An 18,443-nucleotide genomic window follows, 5' to 3' on the forward strand; every position below is an offset into this window, starting at 1 on the left:
TCCAAATTTCTGATAGATATTGTGATAATATTGGGGTAGAGTTTTCCTAAAGTATGTTAGGACATCAAATTCAAGATTAGCAGAGTTGAAATTATGACTCAGCATTATGTTAAGTTGTTAACTGTTGTTATGGCATTCTCTCTCTTTAACCACACAATCTTCAGGCTGTTTTCATTTATACTGACGGTAAATGTGAAATCTTCGCTGGTGCGACAAAAAGTTGAAATAGTATGAACATTCTGTAGTAAAGAACAGCATCCTGAGAGAGAAACCAAAGGATCGGGAGCTGGTCAATGGAAAGAGGAGGTTCTGATTTACAGCAACTTAAAAAGACTACAAAATAATATGAACAGAATAATACTAAAAAACTACAATCAACCAACGTGTATTATAATCCAGAGAGAGAGAGAAGGAAAATCACAAATTAAGGCAAATTTTATGAGTATCAATTATTGTAGGAAAGTCCTTCAAATATAATGCTTCATATTAAATACTTCGTATCAATTATTTAGTAGACAAAGTTTGGTTACAAATTTAGTTATAGCTTAAGGTTACAACTCTTATTGAAAAAAATAGCATGACTATGTCTTTTGAAAATCTAACAAAGTTTGATTACAAATTTGGTTGCAGTCTAACATTACAACTCTTCATTGAAAAAATTAGCATTGCTATATATTTTAAAAATCTAACTGTTAGATTGCATGTTCTTTATGTTTCATGTTCTTAACACATGTTACAAATTTCATACCAAATTAATGTTATTTACTATTTGATTTATAAACTTATTTTTTATACACACTTTTAGATTACAAAAATTTGAAATTTAAATATTTGATTGATGACATAGTTATTGATCTTTAATTTTCTAAAATTGTGTAAGCATGAAAGATATAAATAGAAAATATAATCCAATAGTGAATTTGTCAAAATTCATATCCAATATAAAGATATTGAGTGAAGTTGTAAGCTTAGACTATAACCAAGTTTGTTGTCAAATTTTGTTCTTATTTAGTCACATGATTTTTTTAATAAGTCATGTAACTTGTTTAAATTATACACATAAAAAATCATATTAGTAGGTTCGAAGAGATAGCTCCAAACCGGTTTGAAACTAAATTTTTTCCATCTAAATAAACACTATAACTTAAATGTTTTTACCATTTTACAAATCTATACTAATAATTAATAACTACATTATAATCGAATTTATACTGAATTATTTAGATAGAATGATTGCATCTATCAACTTATTATATTATATCTATCAACCATATATTCTTAAAATTATGCAATTTAAACCTAAATCTATATTTAATTTTTAGTTTTTACTATAAATAGACTATTTATAATTTCAGTAAATTCAAATAATATTTTGATATATTATGAACTCAACTACAAACATAAGTTTGAAACTAAATTTTTTCCATCTAAATAAACACTATAACTTAAATGTTTTTACCATTTTACAAATCTATACTAATAATTAATAACTACATTATAATCGAATTTATACTGAATTATTTAGATAGAATGATTGCATCTATCAACTTATTATATTATATCTATCAACCATATATTCTTAAAATTATGCAATTTAAACCTAAATCTATATTTAATTTTTAGTTTTTACTATAAATAGACTATTTATAATTTCAGTAAATTCAAATAATATTTTGATATATTATGAACTCAACTACAAACATACACAATCAAATCTCTAGTTTACATTCTTCTCAAAAAAAAAAGAAAAAAAAAGAAAAAAAGAAAGAAAAAGAAAATCCCTTTTCTTTTCTCAAGGAAAGTTTAAGTAAGAAGAGGTTACCGCATACCAGTAGGACTCAGAGAGAACTTACATTGAACTTATAGATCGCCTACCAAGGAAGACTACTAGTAGCGGGACTCGAACCTAAGCCTTTTGAGCGAAGGGTTTGAGCCTTATCAACTGAACCAACCCTTGTTGGCAAAAAAATTATTTCTAATTTATATAAAGACATGCTTTGTACATATATATACATATGTATTTTTTTAAGAAGGACATATAAACATATAATATTATATATATTTGAGAGCTTGTTCATAATTGCATCATCTTTAAACTTAGTTCTTTTAATAACTGAACCTAAACTAAGACTTAAACTAGACTAGTTTGCTAAAGAAACAAACTTAAATAAGTCTTTTCTCGAGTCAAGCCACAACACTAAAACCCTAGGCACCTTAAGGTAGTGGAGTGAGTTATAGTGGGTTAAAGTCTTGGTTCAAATAAAACCATGACACTAAAACAAGATACAGAGAAGTTTTAACAATTCCTAAGTTTTGTGAATTTTTTTTTGTCTGTAAACTCATTATTGGAATAACTTTGTCACTTATTTTGGGTAGCAATGGGACACAATCACAGCTTACACATGATCCTAAAAAGAATTGAAGAAACTTCAACCATATAACATTTTTTAAAAAGAAAAAACCTCAACAATATAATATTAAAACATGTGAAAATACTTAGGTCTGCAAATGCACAATCCAAGCCTGAGAACTTATTGTGTCGAGGATCAATAAAGAGTCAAAGACGTCAATTTTAAATCCCAGATATTATTCTGGGCTATACTGACTTGCGTCAGCGTTTAGGTGAGAGCAATCACCCCCCACTTAAGTTCAAAACAAACAGAAACGTCCGCATAAAACTAAGTATTTTTAGTTTTCTTCAACTGTACACCCATTGAACGTTTTAAGAAAGAGTCTGTAAGTGAAAAATAATTGTAAGGTGTTTTACAAGTCTAGGATCTGCACAATTCCAATAGGCAGCACAATTGGCACCTTCTTGTGCTTAATAAAATTAACATATAATAGAAATTGTGGGGAAAAAGGAAACTTTCATCTTTATTTCTAATCTTCTTCACAAGAACCAAATTGAACGTTGATAGAAAGTGAAAATTTTTTATGGGTAAACCGTAAATATAACTCACACCTCTAAAGGATTAACCGGACCTTGCTTTCATACTGATATTTTGTTGGTCTTTATTGGCTTTTATTTTGAGCAATCTGTTGCTCCTCTCTTTCTCTCCCACTAAGAAAATTTTTAACTCTGCCCAATTGCATGTGTACCAGCACATCAGGTATTCAGCAGAGACTTCATATATCAAGGAGAAGCCTCCGAGGGTCCTCCACAACATCTTTGATACGGCGCAAGAAAAATACAGCCTCCCTCCCATCAATCAGCCGATGATCGTATGTCAATGCAATATACATCATAGGCCTCGGAACAATATTGCCCCCAACAACCATTGGACGGGTCACAATTGAGTGCATGCCTAATATAGCCGACTGCCAAATAAGTCAGAGTCAATAGGTGGGGAGAATACCAATGCATAACAAGAATATTATTTTGCTTAAAAAAAAAAATTATTAAACCAAAAAGACACTAAGAATAATTACTATAAAATAATTTAAAAAATTGTGAAGGTCTTTTCAATCATTTATGATATACAACTACTGACATGCATAGAGAATAATAACATTAAAAAAAACTGCTAAGAGAAAATTGACCAAGAGAAAATTGCATAGAGAAGTACCTGTGGTGGATTGATGATTGGTGTACTTAAAAGACTTCCATAAACTCCACCATTTGATATTGTGAATGTACCTCCAGCCATCTCATCAATTGATATGGAACCATCATTTGCCTTCTTAGCTAGAGTATTGATCTCCTTCTCTATCTCAGCGAAGTTCATATTCTCAGCATTGCGTATAACAGGGACAACAAGGCCCTTGAATAAGGAATTTGATAATGGTCAGTTGAACGTGGATAATTTATTTAATGTGAAACTGAATTTCATCCGACTAAAAGCTCATGTCATGTAGTTGAATTATACAGCTCAAATAAGTTGAAGAACGCATAATAGCAATAGGTGCCTACTTCACTAAGGGCTCTCAATGCACGTCTAACAAGAGAAAAGGGTAGTTGAACAATGCATAAAAGCAATAGCTGCCTAATTCACTAAGGGCTCTTAATGCATGTCTAACAATAGAAAAGGGAACACACATTAATACCTTTAATAATCCACACTGTTCATTACTTGAATGCCAGCAGATCTCCAGAATCCACAATAAAATACATTCTAGAATCCACACCGTACCATTAAGTATTCCAATATCTCCAGGCATGCTTACATATGCCAAACCATCTAATCAAATCTTAGGGCATGGCAAAATTGCCAAAATGTTCAGTTATACTTCAATATCAGGGAAGAGTTTAAATAATCCACGCAACGTTAGTTATAACTTCACTTAGATATAGTTATTTATATACTATACCTTAAGTTTCCCAATTAAATTCAATCATGCGGACAATTAAATTCAACTTTGTGGACCCATTGGAAGAATTAAATAGAGCATTTTCAGAGACATTGGAAGAATTAAATTTAATTAGGGAACTAAAGTATAGCACATAAAGAATTGTACCGAAGTTTGGCCCTCAAACTAGCATCTTGAAATTTTCAAACTAAGAATGAGGCCTTTTCAATTAAACATATGGAAGCATATTTGATCATAGCTATTATTCAATCATTTCTATCACCTCTCATAATTTTATTTTGGGCGAATTACACCAACTTCCCTCGAGATTCCACAAAATTACAACCTCCCACCCCAAACCTTTCGTTAAATTACACTCCTACCCTTGATGTTTTAAAAATGCAACAAATAAGCACATCCCCTCTGACATTGACACTCCCATCTAATGGAAAATTCTGTTAGGAAAGTACTAATGTGGAGGGGATGGACTTTAACTGTTTTATTAAACCTCAACAGTGAATGATATTTCATGAAATGTTTGTGGGGAGTGTAATTTTATGAAATCTCAAGGGAAGTTAGTGTAATTTACCCTTTCATTTTTTTGATTGGTAAATTACACAAGCCCCCTAGAAAGTCTCCATTCCATTATTATGAAATGACTATGGTGCGGACACTAGACTAGATATAGGCTCCCGATCACATGTTTGTGAACACCAACATAGGAAGACAGCCTAACCAATGACTTTATAACTATAGACAATGGAAGCTTGCTACCCATTAGACCCGATTAATACTGAATGATTGAGACTTTTTAGGATTTTATTGTCAACTGATTTTATCCATATTTTACAAAAATTGAGAACCCTAAATCTCCAGCATTCACCATTGGGTAAACTTGATTATTATTGTAATTGGAATTGTTTTCCACTCTACTTGGTGCTGAGTCCGGGCAACACTAGGTGCTAAAGCCTACGCCTTTTTTTATTGGTCATTTTTCCTCCCATACACGTGTTCCCCATGAAAAATAATTGTGTTGCATATGATTTGAGTGCCATTTGAACTAAAGCTCATTGACAATCCAGGACTAATTTTTAAAATACATTACAAACAAAAAGATATTATTGGCAGTCTAGACAACCAGAGCAGTTGGTGCTTGATAATACCAGGTGCCTTAATTAACTAGGAAGGAAAAACATTAAAAGCCTTATTAAAAAAAAAAAGAAAAAAAAAAGGTCATTTGACAAACAAAAAGGAAACAATCACTTGTATCCTTTTTATTATTATTATTATTTTAATAATGAGTACCAATTTACTTATATCCATCTCTTCCTTAAGTATCTTCTACATTGAGAGCTTCTATTTATTCAGAATTATTTTTTTATTTTTTTATGTTTTTTAAAACCACCTATCATCCTCAGGATTTGACAAATTAAATAAAACTCATTTTCTGAAAGAAATGAGTTCACATCAGTTAAAAGCTTGACAATACATGGATAACCCATGAAATTGGGCATACCTTAGGAGTGCCTACAGCAATGCTGATATCAATGTAATCTCGATATATGATATCTTCACCATCAATTACAGCATTGACAACTGGCTGACTCTGAAGCGCACTAACAGTAGCCTGAAACAAATTAAAATGATATTATGAACACAAACAAACAGCACACATTGTCCAAAATCATCTAACATGCAAAGGTACTTTACACGAGTGACATACTACTTATACATACTTTCACAAAGCCGGACATAAGTCCTAATTTGACCCCATGCTTTTCAACAAAGGCATCTTTATAATCTGAACGGAGCTTCATCAAGTTAGTCCTGCATTATACAGAAAATCAACCAGGGGAGAGAGAGAGAGAGAGAGCTGTTTAATGGACATTTGACAAACAAAAAGGAAACAATGATATCGTGAAAAGGCAATTTGAAAGAGCTACTCATGATATTCATTAGTTTATCCCCTTTTCCTTTTCCTGGAGGCATGCATTACATTCAGTAATCATAGGACAGTTGTTGAATTCAGAGTGCTCATAATTAACATATTATACAACATAAAGCTTGATAATGAGATTACACAAGTTTTAAAAGCAAGAACAGCTTTATCAAAACAGTCATTGTTACTCCTTGTTCGAGGTGCAAAGTAAGATGATTCAAACTTACATATCAACCTCATTAAATGTGCTCAGCAAAGCGAATGTGTTCTGAGAATCTTTCAATCGTGTTGCAACACGTTTCCTAAGTCTTGTCATGGGAACCTGGACAGGATAGATAAGATAATATTTTCAGTCCTTGCTTACCATAATAAACTTAAAAAAGATATATTTCCTTACATGAAGAAGAAATACTAAAACGTACTCGTCTTTCCCTATCCTTAGGAGGAAGCTGGGGTTCTGAAGCTGTGGCTTTAGGAGGAGGAGAAGTTCCTTTTGCCTTGGGTTGTGATGGAGATGGTTCTTTAATCTTCTCCTTGACAGGGGCAGTTTCTGCTTTGGGGATTTGCTTCTCGACACTTTCCTTCTGTTCAGGAGGTGGTGGCTGAGCAGCAGCATTTTCTGATGGTGCTTGTGTTACACCTTCACCTGATTTTGAGATGAAAGCAATCTTGGTACCTGGTTCCACAGTGTCACCTTCCTTGGCCACAAACTACTATCAATTACATTTACAATACAGGAAAGAGAAAAGGATCAGCACAACAACATTACTCAAATCCATTTTCAAAGAGGTATTGCAATGAACATTCAACTAATTCATATTGCCACATTACAGAAATATTACCTCTTGAATGGTGCCAGCTTCAGGACTAACTACATCAATTGTCACCTATTTATGGGAAGAAAAAAAAATCAGCAATGACTCTTCTTTATACTTCAGAATCACGAGACCTATAAATTGGGGTGGGAGGACAGAAGTTACCTTATCAGTTTCAATTTGAGCAATAGGCTCATCAACTGCAACTCTGTCACCAGGCTCTGTTAATAGGGTAATGTACACGAGTTTCAGAAGGCATTAAATTCATATATATGTATGCTCACGGATAATTAGACAACACAAATATTAAGCATTGAAAGCATACAATTCATAATGCAGCTGTGAGTATAACATACTCTTTAGGAATGTTGCCAAAGTGCCATCAGTTATAGATTCGCCCATGAAAGGAACGACAGCTGCAACTATGTCTCCTGCAAGGAAATTCCAATATGTAAAAACACGTGTGTGCACACACACGAATCAGCATGTCCATATATTGAACTACATCTGCAAGGCACATAAACTATAAATTACCAATGTCTGAAGAGAATGATCTATTCTTCAATCGAACAAAGTGCTCTGTTTGAAACAGCGCAGTAACTTCTCTGCATGCAGAAGGAAAAGGGGAAGAAAATAAGGAAGAAACCAAAGGAAGAGGAGTTTGTAAGTACTAACACCCACCCACCCCCACCCCCACCCCCACACCCACACACACCCTCTCTCCTCTCTTTTCCCCTTTCAATTATTAATTTCTTGGAAGACTCAGATTCTCTTCTCAGATTGAGGATGTCAGAGGTAGTAACAGAACGATTTCAATTCTAAAGAAAAAAGTTTGCAAACATCAAGAAGTATCCTAAGTATTAGATGTCTTGGACCGGCTGTTTTCTCAAGTTATACAACATGATTAATTTAGTGAGAAATTCCAAAAGGATTTTTTCAGATAAAATTATCCAAATCAGTTCGGAAACATTTAAGTCAGATTTGTCTGAAATGTAATATATGTCATATTGTTTAAGACACCCTCAAAGTAGGCAGCTAAAAGAAGTTCTTTGCAACCAACCAATACCCACCCCCCAAGAGAAGATTTGAAAAAGTTAAATAGAAACTACAGTTGGAAACAGATTTTCTTGGTAGCTTTGGGGTGAGGGACGGCTGCATAAAACATAAAAGCTTGAGCTCACTAACCTCCGTGTTGAATGGGCATGACCTCCTAAAACAAAGGAATTTAAAGAAATCAATCACCGTGAAGGAAAACAGAACCACACATGTAAAATAAGTTCCTAACAAGAAGCATGTTCAATAAAAAAAATTTCCACAAGATTACCTAACAAAATGTGGTAGCCAGATCTCTGGACACACTCAAATCCTTGCCCAATGAGCAAAGCCTGCATGGATAAAAAGCCATAATATTGGAAGCTTTCTACAATGGTGTGCCAAGGAGCTGATATACAAGGAGAGAAACTTTTCTTAATTTCCAACACCAGAAATATGAGGAGAGGATTACATATATATATATATATATATATTAAAAACTCTGATGAGCACAACATCAACATGCCTTGTAAAAATTTTAAGCCTATAAATTGCTCCCTCTCTCTCTCTCTCTCTCTCTTCCTACTTTTCAATGATGCTCTTTTTTTTGGTGATAGGTAAAGAGAAATTTATTACATTGAGACATGAGATACAAAAGGAAAGGGGGGGGGGGGGGGGGGGGTGTAAAATTAGCATCTTGTTTTACAATTGAAAAAGAAAAGGAAAGTTCTTAACCCAAAAAAGAATGACTTCTATTATGGGAGGCCAAAAATGAATGTCTTCAATTATGGAAGCAATCAGCCAGCAAGGGGTAGAAGCAAGTTCCTTGAGGGGCATTAAGACATTGGCTGCATCACCTTTGAGATGATTCAGGAATAACCAGCTTCTGAAGCACAAGAGATTGCAAACAGGGCAGCCATGACTTCTCCCCACAAAGCGTCTCCTTTAGGGAATGACTTGGTCCAAGCTTTGAGGATTTGAGCTTGGTTGTTAAAGCTTACTACTACTGCCATTGTACCTTGATTTTTGAAAGCTGCATCAAAATTCAATTTATTCCTATCAGAGGGAGGGCCCGGCTCCATTTGCATGGAAGGGGCAGGGTATTTTAATGTATTCCAAGCTGCCAAGTGAGATAAGAAAGCAGCATTAATCTCCCTGAACAAAGCTATAGAGTCTATTTGAGCATTCTGAAAAACCAATTTGTTCCTTTCTGCCAATAAGTGATCACAGAGAATTGGAGAGAATAGTGTAAATGCTTTTAATTTTTCTCTGGTGAGCTAGAGGTTTTCTTTTTTTTTTTTTTTTTCTGAATATATGATGAATCTGATCCAATGAGCCATTGTTGGGAAATCCATTTGAGCAAAGCAGCAGGGACCATAATGAACTTGACCACACTCCATACCTGTGAAGAATGGAGCATTTGAGGAAGAGGTGTATGGTTGATTCACTTGGGTATTGGCATGTGGAATAGTGTTCTATAGCTAGGATTCTAAATTTTAAGACAGCTCTGGTTGGAAGGGTATCCCAGGCTAGCTTCCGCAGGAGTTTAAGCCACTCATGGATTTTTAGTTTTCAAAGCAAGGTCCAATCTTGCTTGGTAAGGACCTCATGACTAAGAAATCGATGGAACTGGTCAAGGTGATAGGCAGCCTGCACAGAGAATTTGCCATCAAAGCTTGGGGCCAGAGGAGGGTAACATGTGTGGGGGAGGATGGAATGCAGATGTTGAGGAAACGGAGATTGAGCCTACCTTGATCCCACTGTCTTGATTCTTGAATAATTAAATCAGCTACTATATGCAACTCAGCTATTGTGGAGAAGTTCCAATTGGCCTGAAGTTTGGGAGTTTGGGAATCCATGGGACATCCCATTGTGATATGCTACAGCCACTACGAACCTTGTAACAGATTCCCTTTGAGAGGAGATCTCTACATTGGAAAATTCCTTGGCATGACCAAGATTCTTGTTTAGGCTTGTTTGCTATCAGGAACGAGGCACCACGAAGATATTTGGATTTGAAAATCTAGACCCACAGGCTTTGAGGAATGGCGAAGACCTACAAAGCAAGTTTGGTTATTAATGTACAGTTAGTCATGTATTCTACGGAGGCCAATGCCTCTTACTGATTTGGGTAAACAAATACCATCCCAAGCTCTGAGATAGCACAGTTTGGTGGAGGAAGAGGAGGATCCCCATCAAAAGTCCCTAAACATGGCATCCAATTTTGAAGAAGTTTTCTTAGGTAGAACAAAGGAGGACATAATATATGATGGAATAGCTGAGGCCACATACCCAATAAATGTTGTTTTCCCCGCATTGGATAGGGTCTTACTTTTCCATCGTTGCAATTTTGATTCAGCTTTGATGATCACATCCTCAAAAGCTATGGATTCTAAGATGCCAATTTTGAGAGGGAGTCCAAGGTAGTTTGCTTTTTACCCTAGTTGCTTCAGGTTTAAGGTGTTGGCCAAAGTGGTTCTCTGTTGGTTGGAGAATTTTTTTACTGAAGAAAACAAAAGACTTTGCTTGGTTCATTTTTTGTATGGACCAGGAGCAATATTTGGAGATGCATTCTTGGATACTCTAGATTTTGTGCTTTGGTTTGTGAGAAAATGAATAGATTATCTGCAAATTATGGGTGTATTAAGGATGGGAAGCCACAGTTGATTTTGACCCTTTAATTAGTCCAATTTGATCACTTTGTTGAAGAAGTCTTGAAGTTGAGTCACCAGCAAGAATGAAGAGGAAAGAGGATAAAGGATCCCCTTGTCTAATCCCTCGAGTGGGTTTGAAGAAACCAAAAGGGCCACCATTGAATTAGTATTGAATATGAGTGAGTGGAGATATTGCTGCACCCATTGGATCCATTTTCTATATACATATATATATATATATATAAGATACTATTGTCTTGGCTTTTCATCCCAGGCACAAAGGTTGCTTGCCATTGAGATATGAGTTTAGGTTGTAGGAACTGGAATCGGTTTGCAAGTACTCTAGATATAGCTTTACAAATGATATTGCAAAGGCAAATTGGTCTTAATTAAGAGACATTGGCTGCAATTGGGGATAAGGGTGATGAAGTGTGATTGAATTACTAACATATACTCCTTTAAAAAGAAATCTTGGATGGCAACAATTACATTACCCCCAATGATGTGCCAATAATGCTTATAGAAAAGTGGGGGAGAAACCATGTTCCAGGGGCTTTGTTGGAGGCCATGCTAAAGAAGGAATTTCATATTTTATCTAGGGTGCGGATCGCTATTAGGGACTTGTTTTCCTCAACAAAGATGCAAGGTGGGAGAAGGGTTTCAAGGTTAGCTAGAGTATTAGGGTTTGATGAGATAAATAGTGATTGGAAATAATTGACAAAGCAATGCCCAATATTTTGTCACCTAAGAGCCATACACCATTTCTCATTTTTGAGGAAGTCTATGGAGTTTTTCTTGCTATGAATAACAGTAGACATGAGAAAGAATTTAGTGTTAAGTTTAGAACTCATAAGCCACTGCATTCGAGAATTTTGGCTTCATCGGATTTCCTCTCTTTTTAGCAGTTCATCTTGAGTTTCTTGTGTAGGCCTCTTTTGCAGATTAGAGGTCTAGGGTTAAGAGATTGGATTACCTTTAGGTCTACTTCGGTTTATTGAGTGTGGGTCTAGACTTGGCCGAAGGATTCTTTGTTCCATCTCTTTAGTGCAAATTTGGTCTCTTGGATTTTCTTATTGAGTCTGAAAACCAGGGACCCTGGTGAGTTGAGTCTCCAAGCTTGCTTGACAACAAGTACAATGGCTGGCTCTATGGTCCATACTTCAAAAATTTGAAAGGACAAGGGAAATTTTGAAGTTCTTGTCTAGTGACAATTGGCCTTGACTAGAGGATGAAAGGAAGGTGCTTTATGAGAGCAAGAGGAAAGATTAGTTGCCATCTCTAAGTTGCATATGCACTGTAAGTCTCTCCTTGATGTTTGATAGACCTACCCTATTGTTTGTCCAAGTATAGGGGTTGCCTACAAAGCCAAGATCATTATGGCCATTTGAGTTAATCACTAATCACCCTTCCCAAACCCCCATTAGATGAGGTAGCAACTGGCCTTCCTTCTTTATTGCCTACTTGATGGATGATTTAGATGGATTCCCCCCATAAATAACCACCCGCCATTGAAGGAGCTGCCCACCAAGTCTAAAGATACCCAAAAACACTCCTTTTTTGCTCTTATATAGGACCAATATATGAGCGAGACCATTTAAAGTTCATAAGTGGGGCCAGAGAAAATTAAGCAATTGATTAGCCATTGATTTGATAGAGTGATCTCCACATCAAGACCAATTTTCAAACATAAGTATAGCCCCTTTGGTGTCAATTGGTTCCACAGCAACATGATTGTAAAAACCTAAAGATAGAAGTTTGTGCCTGTACTGGGAAGAATGAATTTTGAATTCCATTAAAAATTTAAAAAGTACACCATTGGGGCACAAGTATGGTACCCTCAGAGCTTTGCATATCAGTCATATATAACACAAACAAAAACAAAAGTTTACTAATTCAGCTTACTTCCATTGATTTACCTGCCAAAGCAATGGCCTCCATAGACCAAATTTGGACACTGTTTGTCATATTCAATCCATACTCCACTAATCAAGAAATTTTTCTGGTTAAAATATTTTTTTTACCATCCCAAATCACTTTTTCTCTCTTGCTAGGCAATATCCTCATTTCTTAAACTCGACAATGTAATGATGCTATGAAGGAAATAAAGAGAACCCGTTTCATCACTATCAAAATAACAACGATTTTTCCAATTATTTATATGAGAAATCCAACCAAAATTACACAATAGCAACCAACAACAATCATCATAAGTACCTCTTTCCGCATAGTCCTGTAACATTGTGGCCCCGACACTGACACTGCAGGCCTAATTCTCTGTACTGACTCTCCCAAAACCTTCGGCTACCGATTAAAAACACACACACAAAACCACTAATTAAAACCAATTAAATTAAAATATTAATTCAGAATCTAGAACTACAATTGCATGCATGATGTAGCCACTAACTAATTTATTACCAATACCAATATCAAAAACAGTAAGTAGAGCAAGATTTTTGATCCATACCGAAATGAATTTGCGGCGAATAATCCCCCAAATCATTTCTTCAACACTTAGCAAGCTGACCTGATCACTGAAAAGTCGGTTTCAAATTAACACAGAAATAAACTCAAAAAAATGTCAACACTACCTCGCCTCATAGTCATAGCTCTCTGTTTGGTTCCAAGGAAAATGCTATTGATTACTAGTTTGATAACTTAAATTCAGCAAAAATAACATTAGAAAGTTTTAGTTTCACTAAAATGCGAGAGTGAATTGAAATTCGAAATTCAAGTTTTGGTTATACAGTTATACAAATATATTCGTGTGAGTGAATGAACGAAAAATAGATCTTATTGAAAAATAAAGAATTTGGAAGAGTTAAGTAGCACCTGATATAAGAATTAAAGAAGAAGAGGATCAGAGAGTGAGAGCAATGTACGGATCAAAACGGTGCGCAATGACACAGAAGAAATGGAATACTAGTACTAATAAAGAAGAAAGAAGAAGAAGGAGGAAGAAAAGTATAAATTCGAGAGAGAGAGAGAGAGAGATGTGTTAGTAGGAAGTAGGAAGTAGGAACCATCAAATGTGCGTTTCAAATTTTGTTTTTCCTTCATCTTTTCTTCCTTTTTATTTTTTATGTTTGTTTTGAAAGGTGGCGAATAGAAGAGAAGCACGTCATGTGAGCAGAAGGTTCGGCAGGGCTCCCGACATCCAGCGTGTCAATTTTCCATCGTATTTTATAATATTTGTACGAATTCTAATCTAAAATTAATATCATTTTTTAACTTATCATCCATCGTATCATCAATTTATATAAAATAAATCATAAAATATTTTATGAGTTTAGCATGGAAATTTCTTCGTGGGGGTATGTGACTTGAAGAAAGCATGTTGGACTTTTTCCTGGTTTTGGATTCAATAATACAAATAAATAATGTTTCCACTATTTCAATTTGTTTATTCTCTATTTTGTTTCGAGATATTTCAAAATATTATTATGTTTTTAAAATTAAAACTCATTAATTTTCTAATGTTTCTATTATATCCCTACTTTATTTTCAAAACTATTTTTGATAAATTTATTTAAAGATAATTTTAGAAACTTATATATTTTTATATCATAAACAAAACAATAAGAGGGCTGTGATCTCACATTACGTCGTAATATTACATTATTATAATTTTACATTAATGTAATTTCAATACAATAATACAACATTAAATTATGGTAATGAGAATAAGATAATGCGATATATTTTGTAATTTTAAATTATGGTAATGATAGAAAAAATAAAACAAACCAAAAACTTTAATGTCACATTATTGTAATGTGTATCACATCAAGGATACTTCAAAGCGAACCAAACACTACGTAAATGATGTTCCCCTAAAATAGTTGGATTTTTGAAATAGAACAAACAAATTAGGACGGAAGAAGTACCATTTTTTAATTTATGTATACAAATAAGGGTAATGCTTTTTACACACAAACATGTGTGTAAATTTTTTTTTAAAACACTGAAATTGATTTCAGTTAACAGAGTATGTATAAGACTATTGAGCAAAACTTAGATATAGTATCTTAGTTATTGTTCGTCAGGTACATCATTTAAAATTTAGCCACCTACCTATTCACTTAACAGAGCAAACATGCATTAACCGATAACATCCTCTTTCCCCTTTTTTTTTTCTCCGTCTCCTTCAGATGTTTGAAAATCAAAGTTCGTGCCCATCAGATGTGTGAAAATCAAAGTTCATGCCCAAACTTAAATTCTCCTTCTTTCTCTCCTTTTTTTTTTTTTTTTGGAAAAATTATCTTTAACCCATGCAGTAATTATTTAGAATCCACAACTCCAATCTGAAATTAAGATCAGTATCTTTGTCAGCCACCAAAGCCAAGCACCTACCAAGCCCAACTAGATGTTCAAATTGCAAACCAAAGTTCAAATCCTTGAGATCAAAAGCCAGCCCCGTCGACCTTTTGACTATTTGAGGGTTAGATTAAAAAAAAAGAATTATCAAGAGAGAATCAAAAAATAGAGGGACAGAGAAAGAAATGGAGACTGACATCCAACAAATCTTTCAATTGACAACGCGAAACAAACGAACCAGCCCTTTCCTCCTTTTGAAATCTTGATTTCTTCAAAATCTAGAAGTTTGAGAGTGTGAGATGAGGGATGTTGGAGTTTTGGACTTCCAAGGGTTTTTAAGTTTTAACGCATCTCTAAAGATAATGAAGGAGAAAAAGAAAACAGTAAAAAAGACGGACATTTGCTCTGTTAAGTGAATAAACAAGTGGCTAAATTTTAAAAGAGGTATCTAATGAACAGCAGCTAAGGTATTGTATCTAAGTTTTGCCCAAGAGTATTTATCCTACAAATAATCATTCAAGGCCAAGCTAATTTCTTTTTCTCTTTTTTCCCCCCTTTTAGTAATACCAAGAGAAATTTTAAATTACACCATTAAATTTATTCAAATTCAATTCAGTTACATAATTGCTCATACATTTATTATAGTTACATAACTTTTACTTTTATTTAATGTAGGCATTCATTCTAACTCAGTCACATTGTGTCATTCAAGTGTCATAAAAACAACTTCATTTTGGAAATTAAAAAAAAAAAAATACCAAAACGACAACGTTTTAGCCTTTTTGAACACTTAATGACAACCCCTCTAATAGAAGTTGATGGAAAATTACATTAAAAATGAATGAAATTTATAAGACTAGTGTAGGGGTAAAAAACTTTCACAGTTGGTGGAACAATTTAAAGGTAATGATTGTCACAATTAAATTATAAAGTGTAGAAAGATAATCACAATGGGAGTTCTAAACAATAGAAGTGGGTTATGAAAAAAAAGTGGGTTATGAAAGTTATATCATCGATGAACTAGGCTTGTCAAGACACATTCATCCAAAGGCATTTATAAACTCTCTCGAGTCTTTTTCTCTCTCTAATTTGGTGTCCCCTCTCTAAGTATGTGTGAAGGCCCTATTTATACCTAGATGTCTTCCCTTCAGTAATGGGTTGTCATGACGGGATTAGAAGATAGTTGTCTGATAATGTGAAAAATCAGTAGTTAAGATCCTTGTCTCAATGGATGGTCGATCCTGTGGTTGGTGGTGTCTTCGACGTAAAATTACAAGAAAGCTTTGGAAAGAGATGGAACACACCGGTGTGGTGTTTGCTAAAAATTCTCTAATGCTTAAGTCAGAAAGGGAGAAAGTTTGGTTAGAGAGAAAATGATTTGGAGTGATTTTTGGATGAGTATTTTTGTGTACCTTTGGATTTTGTTGCTCCTTTCTTTTATAGTTGTTCCTTACCTTAATAGACAATGAATGTTTGTATTTATGTTCAACGACTAGTACGTTATCAATGAGAGCTCTGAAGTGCACAACTCACTTGTTACCGTTGCTCTGTTCGTTACGTTTCATCATCAATGCACACAATAAATGTGTAACACTTGCTTTGATTGCCATTAGTGGGAATGACGATCCCGGGTTATGTTTTGACTCATCAGCTGCCCCCCTGTTCGTATTCTCATCTTTGAGACGAGATAAGAACATAACCATCCATCGCTTCATGTTCCATGTTCAGCGCATTTATTGCAAGTTGATGTTTCGTCTACCGCATGACACATGTACAGTCAGGATGTCTCCTTCATGTCAATTCATCTTAATTTTCCCGTGCACGATCTTCTACTTATTCTACTTTTTTTTCCTCCCATTCTTTTCTTTCCATTTTCACTTCATTTTTTCTCTTCGTGGCGTTTCGTTTGCTCAGAGCTCTTCTTCTTCTTCTGAGTCTTTCCTCATTAATTCCTTTTTGTTTCTAGTAAGTCTCTTTGAACTCCCTTTTTTGTTTTTGTGTTCTTAAGGTAGATCATTCCTTAGTTTGGTCGGATTGCCCTTTTGTTTCTTTCTTTTTTGCTCGTCTATATGGTCTGCTTCAGTCTGTAGGTAGAAAACGTCCTAGGGTTGGATCCTTCGTAGGGCAAGATTGCTCTTATAGGTCCATCTTGCCTTTTATTTTTCCATTGATTCACCGTTCAATAGGAGTCACTCAAACCTTGATAATATCTGGTGAAGAGGTTAGGTCTAGTGAGCTTGAAACAAGCTTGTCTTTGTCTGAGGACCGTGGGGCCCTTGAAGTCACTTCTCCTTCTACCCCTTATAAAGCCTGAGGTATACGTTGTTCTCTTAGGGAGAAGGACTAGAAAAGGATTAGAGATAAGTTCCAGTTCTCTTCTTCTACAAAAATTAGGATCCCTAATGGTGACAATAGGGCTTGTCACTCCTACGCTAATGAAGTGTGCTTTTATGAGGCTGACTTCGTTAGTGGACTTCGTTTCCCCGTCCATCCCTTCATTAGAGAGCTTTTCTCCTTCTTAAAACTTGCCCCGGCCTAGTTAGTGTTGAACTCATGGAGAATAGTGGTATGTTGTATGGTGATATGGATGTCTGCTAATGGTGGAGACACCATTAGGATAAATGAGTTTCTGCACCTCTATCATCTTCGAAAGTCCAAGGATCTGAGCTATTAGGAGTTTAAACCATGGGGTAGGAGTTCAAGGTTGGTTCTTGACTCTCCTTTGCCTTTTTGAAATTAAAAAACCAACTTTTTCTTCATCTCTGATGACATCTAGGAGTTCACTCCGAGTGAGGATCTAGATGACGCTCCTAAATTGCTCCGTAGTTGGGTACTCTCGTGTCTAGTGTGTATTTCTATTTAACTTCTTTGATATGTACATAATTTTTCTAAGCGAATGTGGTATTGATAAATGTGCACTTGTTGTTGTTTTTTGTAGCTTCCATTCACCCTTGTCTAAAGAAGAGGTATCATACTCATGTTGAGAAGGTTAGAGATTATCTTGAGTTAGTTAAGGACTTTGACAAGCTTATTTCTCCCCAATCTTTATTTCTTCATTTTCTTGGTCCAGAACCTTCCAGCAAAGTTCGAAAGAACATTGAGACTGTCAAGAAGAGTAAGCATACTTACTTTTATCACTCTCTATCTCTCTCTCTCTCTCTCTCTTTTTTTTTTTTTTTTTTTTTTGGTGTTGGGAATCATCATTTCTTGCTTTTCTTTTTCAAATTTTTTTTTTTTTTTTTTTTTTGGTGTTGGGAATCATCATTTCTTGCTTTTCTTTTTCAAGAATGATAGCCAAGTTTAGCAAGGCAAAGCTGGCCGAGGTTCAGGAGAAGAAGGCTAAGGCTGGTCTAACTGATGGCCTTTGGACGAGGAAACGCTAGAGGGATGCAAAGCCAC

At 34.9% G+C, this 18,443-nt stretch overlaps 1 protein-coding gene across 4 annotated transcripts in view; it reads right to left on the reverse strand.

Annotated features, from left to right (window-relative positions):
* Positions 1-2,847: 2,847 nt before the first annotated feature.
* The window catches only part of LOC112039677 (dihydrolipoyllysine-residue succinyltransferase component of 2-oxoglutarate dehydrogenase complex 2, mitochondrial), a 47,875-nt gene continuing 32,279 nt past the window's right edge, over positions 2,848-18,443 (reverse strand). Inside the window, exons 1-15 of one of the 4 annotated variants that reach the window (XM_065777446.1) lie at positions 13,560-13,771; positions 13,195-13,254; positions 12,942-13,028; positions 8,366-8,426; positions 8,227-8,251; positions 7,576-7,646; positions 7,398-7,472; positions 7,207-7,262; positions 7,069-7,113; positions 6,649-6,936; positions 6,454-6,548; positions 6,024-6,114; positions 5,804-5,914; positions 3,567-3,761; positions 2,848-3,318 (exon numbers count right to left, since the gene is read on the reverse strand). In XM_065777446.1, the coding sequence (XP_065633518.1) occupies positions 3,127-3,318; positions 3,567-3,761; positions 5,804-5,914; positions 6,024-6,114; positions 6,454-6,548; positions 6,649-6,936; positions 7,069-7,113; positions 7,207-7,262; positions 7,398-7,472; positions 7,576-7,646; positions 8,227-8,251; positions 8,366-8,426; positions 12,942-13,028; positions 13,195-13,230 (1,428 nt within the window). In that variant the 5' untranslated portion in view covers positions 13,231-13,254; positions 13,560-13,771 and the 3' untranslated portion in view covers positions 2,848-3,126. Of the gene's footprint in view, positions 3,319-3,566; positions 3,762-5,803; positions 5,915-6,023; positions 6,115-6,453; positions 6,549-6,648; positions 6,937-7,068; positions 7,114-7,206; positions 7,263-7,397; positions 7,473-7,575; positions 7,647-8,226; positions 8,252-8,365; positions 8,483-12,941; positions 13,029-13,194; positions 13,262-13,559; positions 13,772-18,443 lie in introns of those variants that run through there. The other 3 variants (XM_024072567.2, XM_065777447.1, XM_065777448.1) reach the window with 3 other exon arrangements.

Source organism: Quercus suber, unplaced genomic scaffold (assembly GCF_002906115.3).
Source record: "Quercus suber isolate HL8 unplaced genomic scaffold, Cork oak 2.0 scaffold_155, whole genome shotgun sequence".
NCBI lineage: Eukaryota > Viridiplantae > Streptophyta > Magnoliopsida > Fagales > Fagaceae > Quercus > Quercus suber.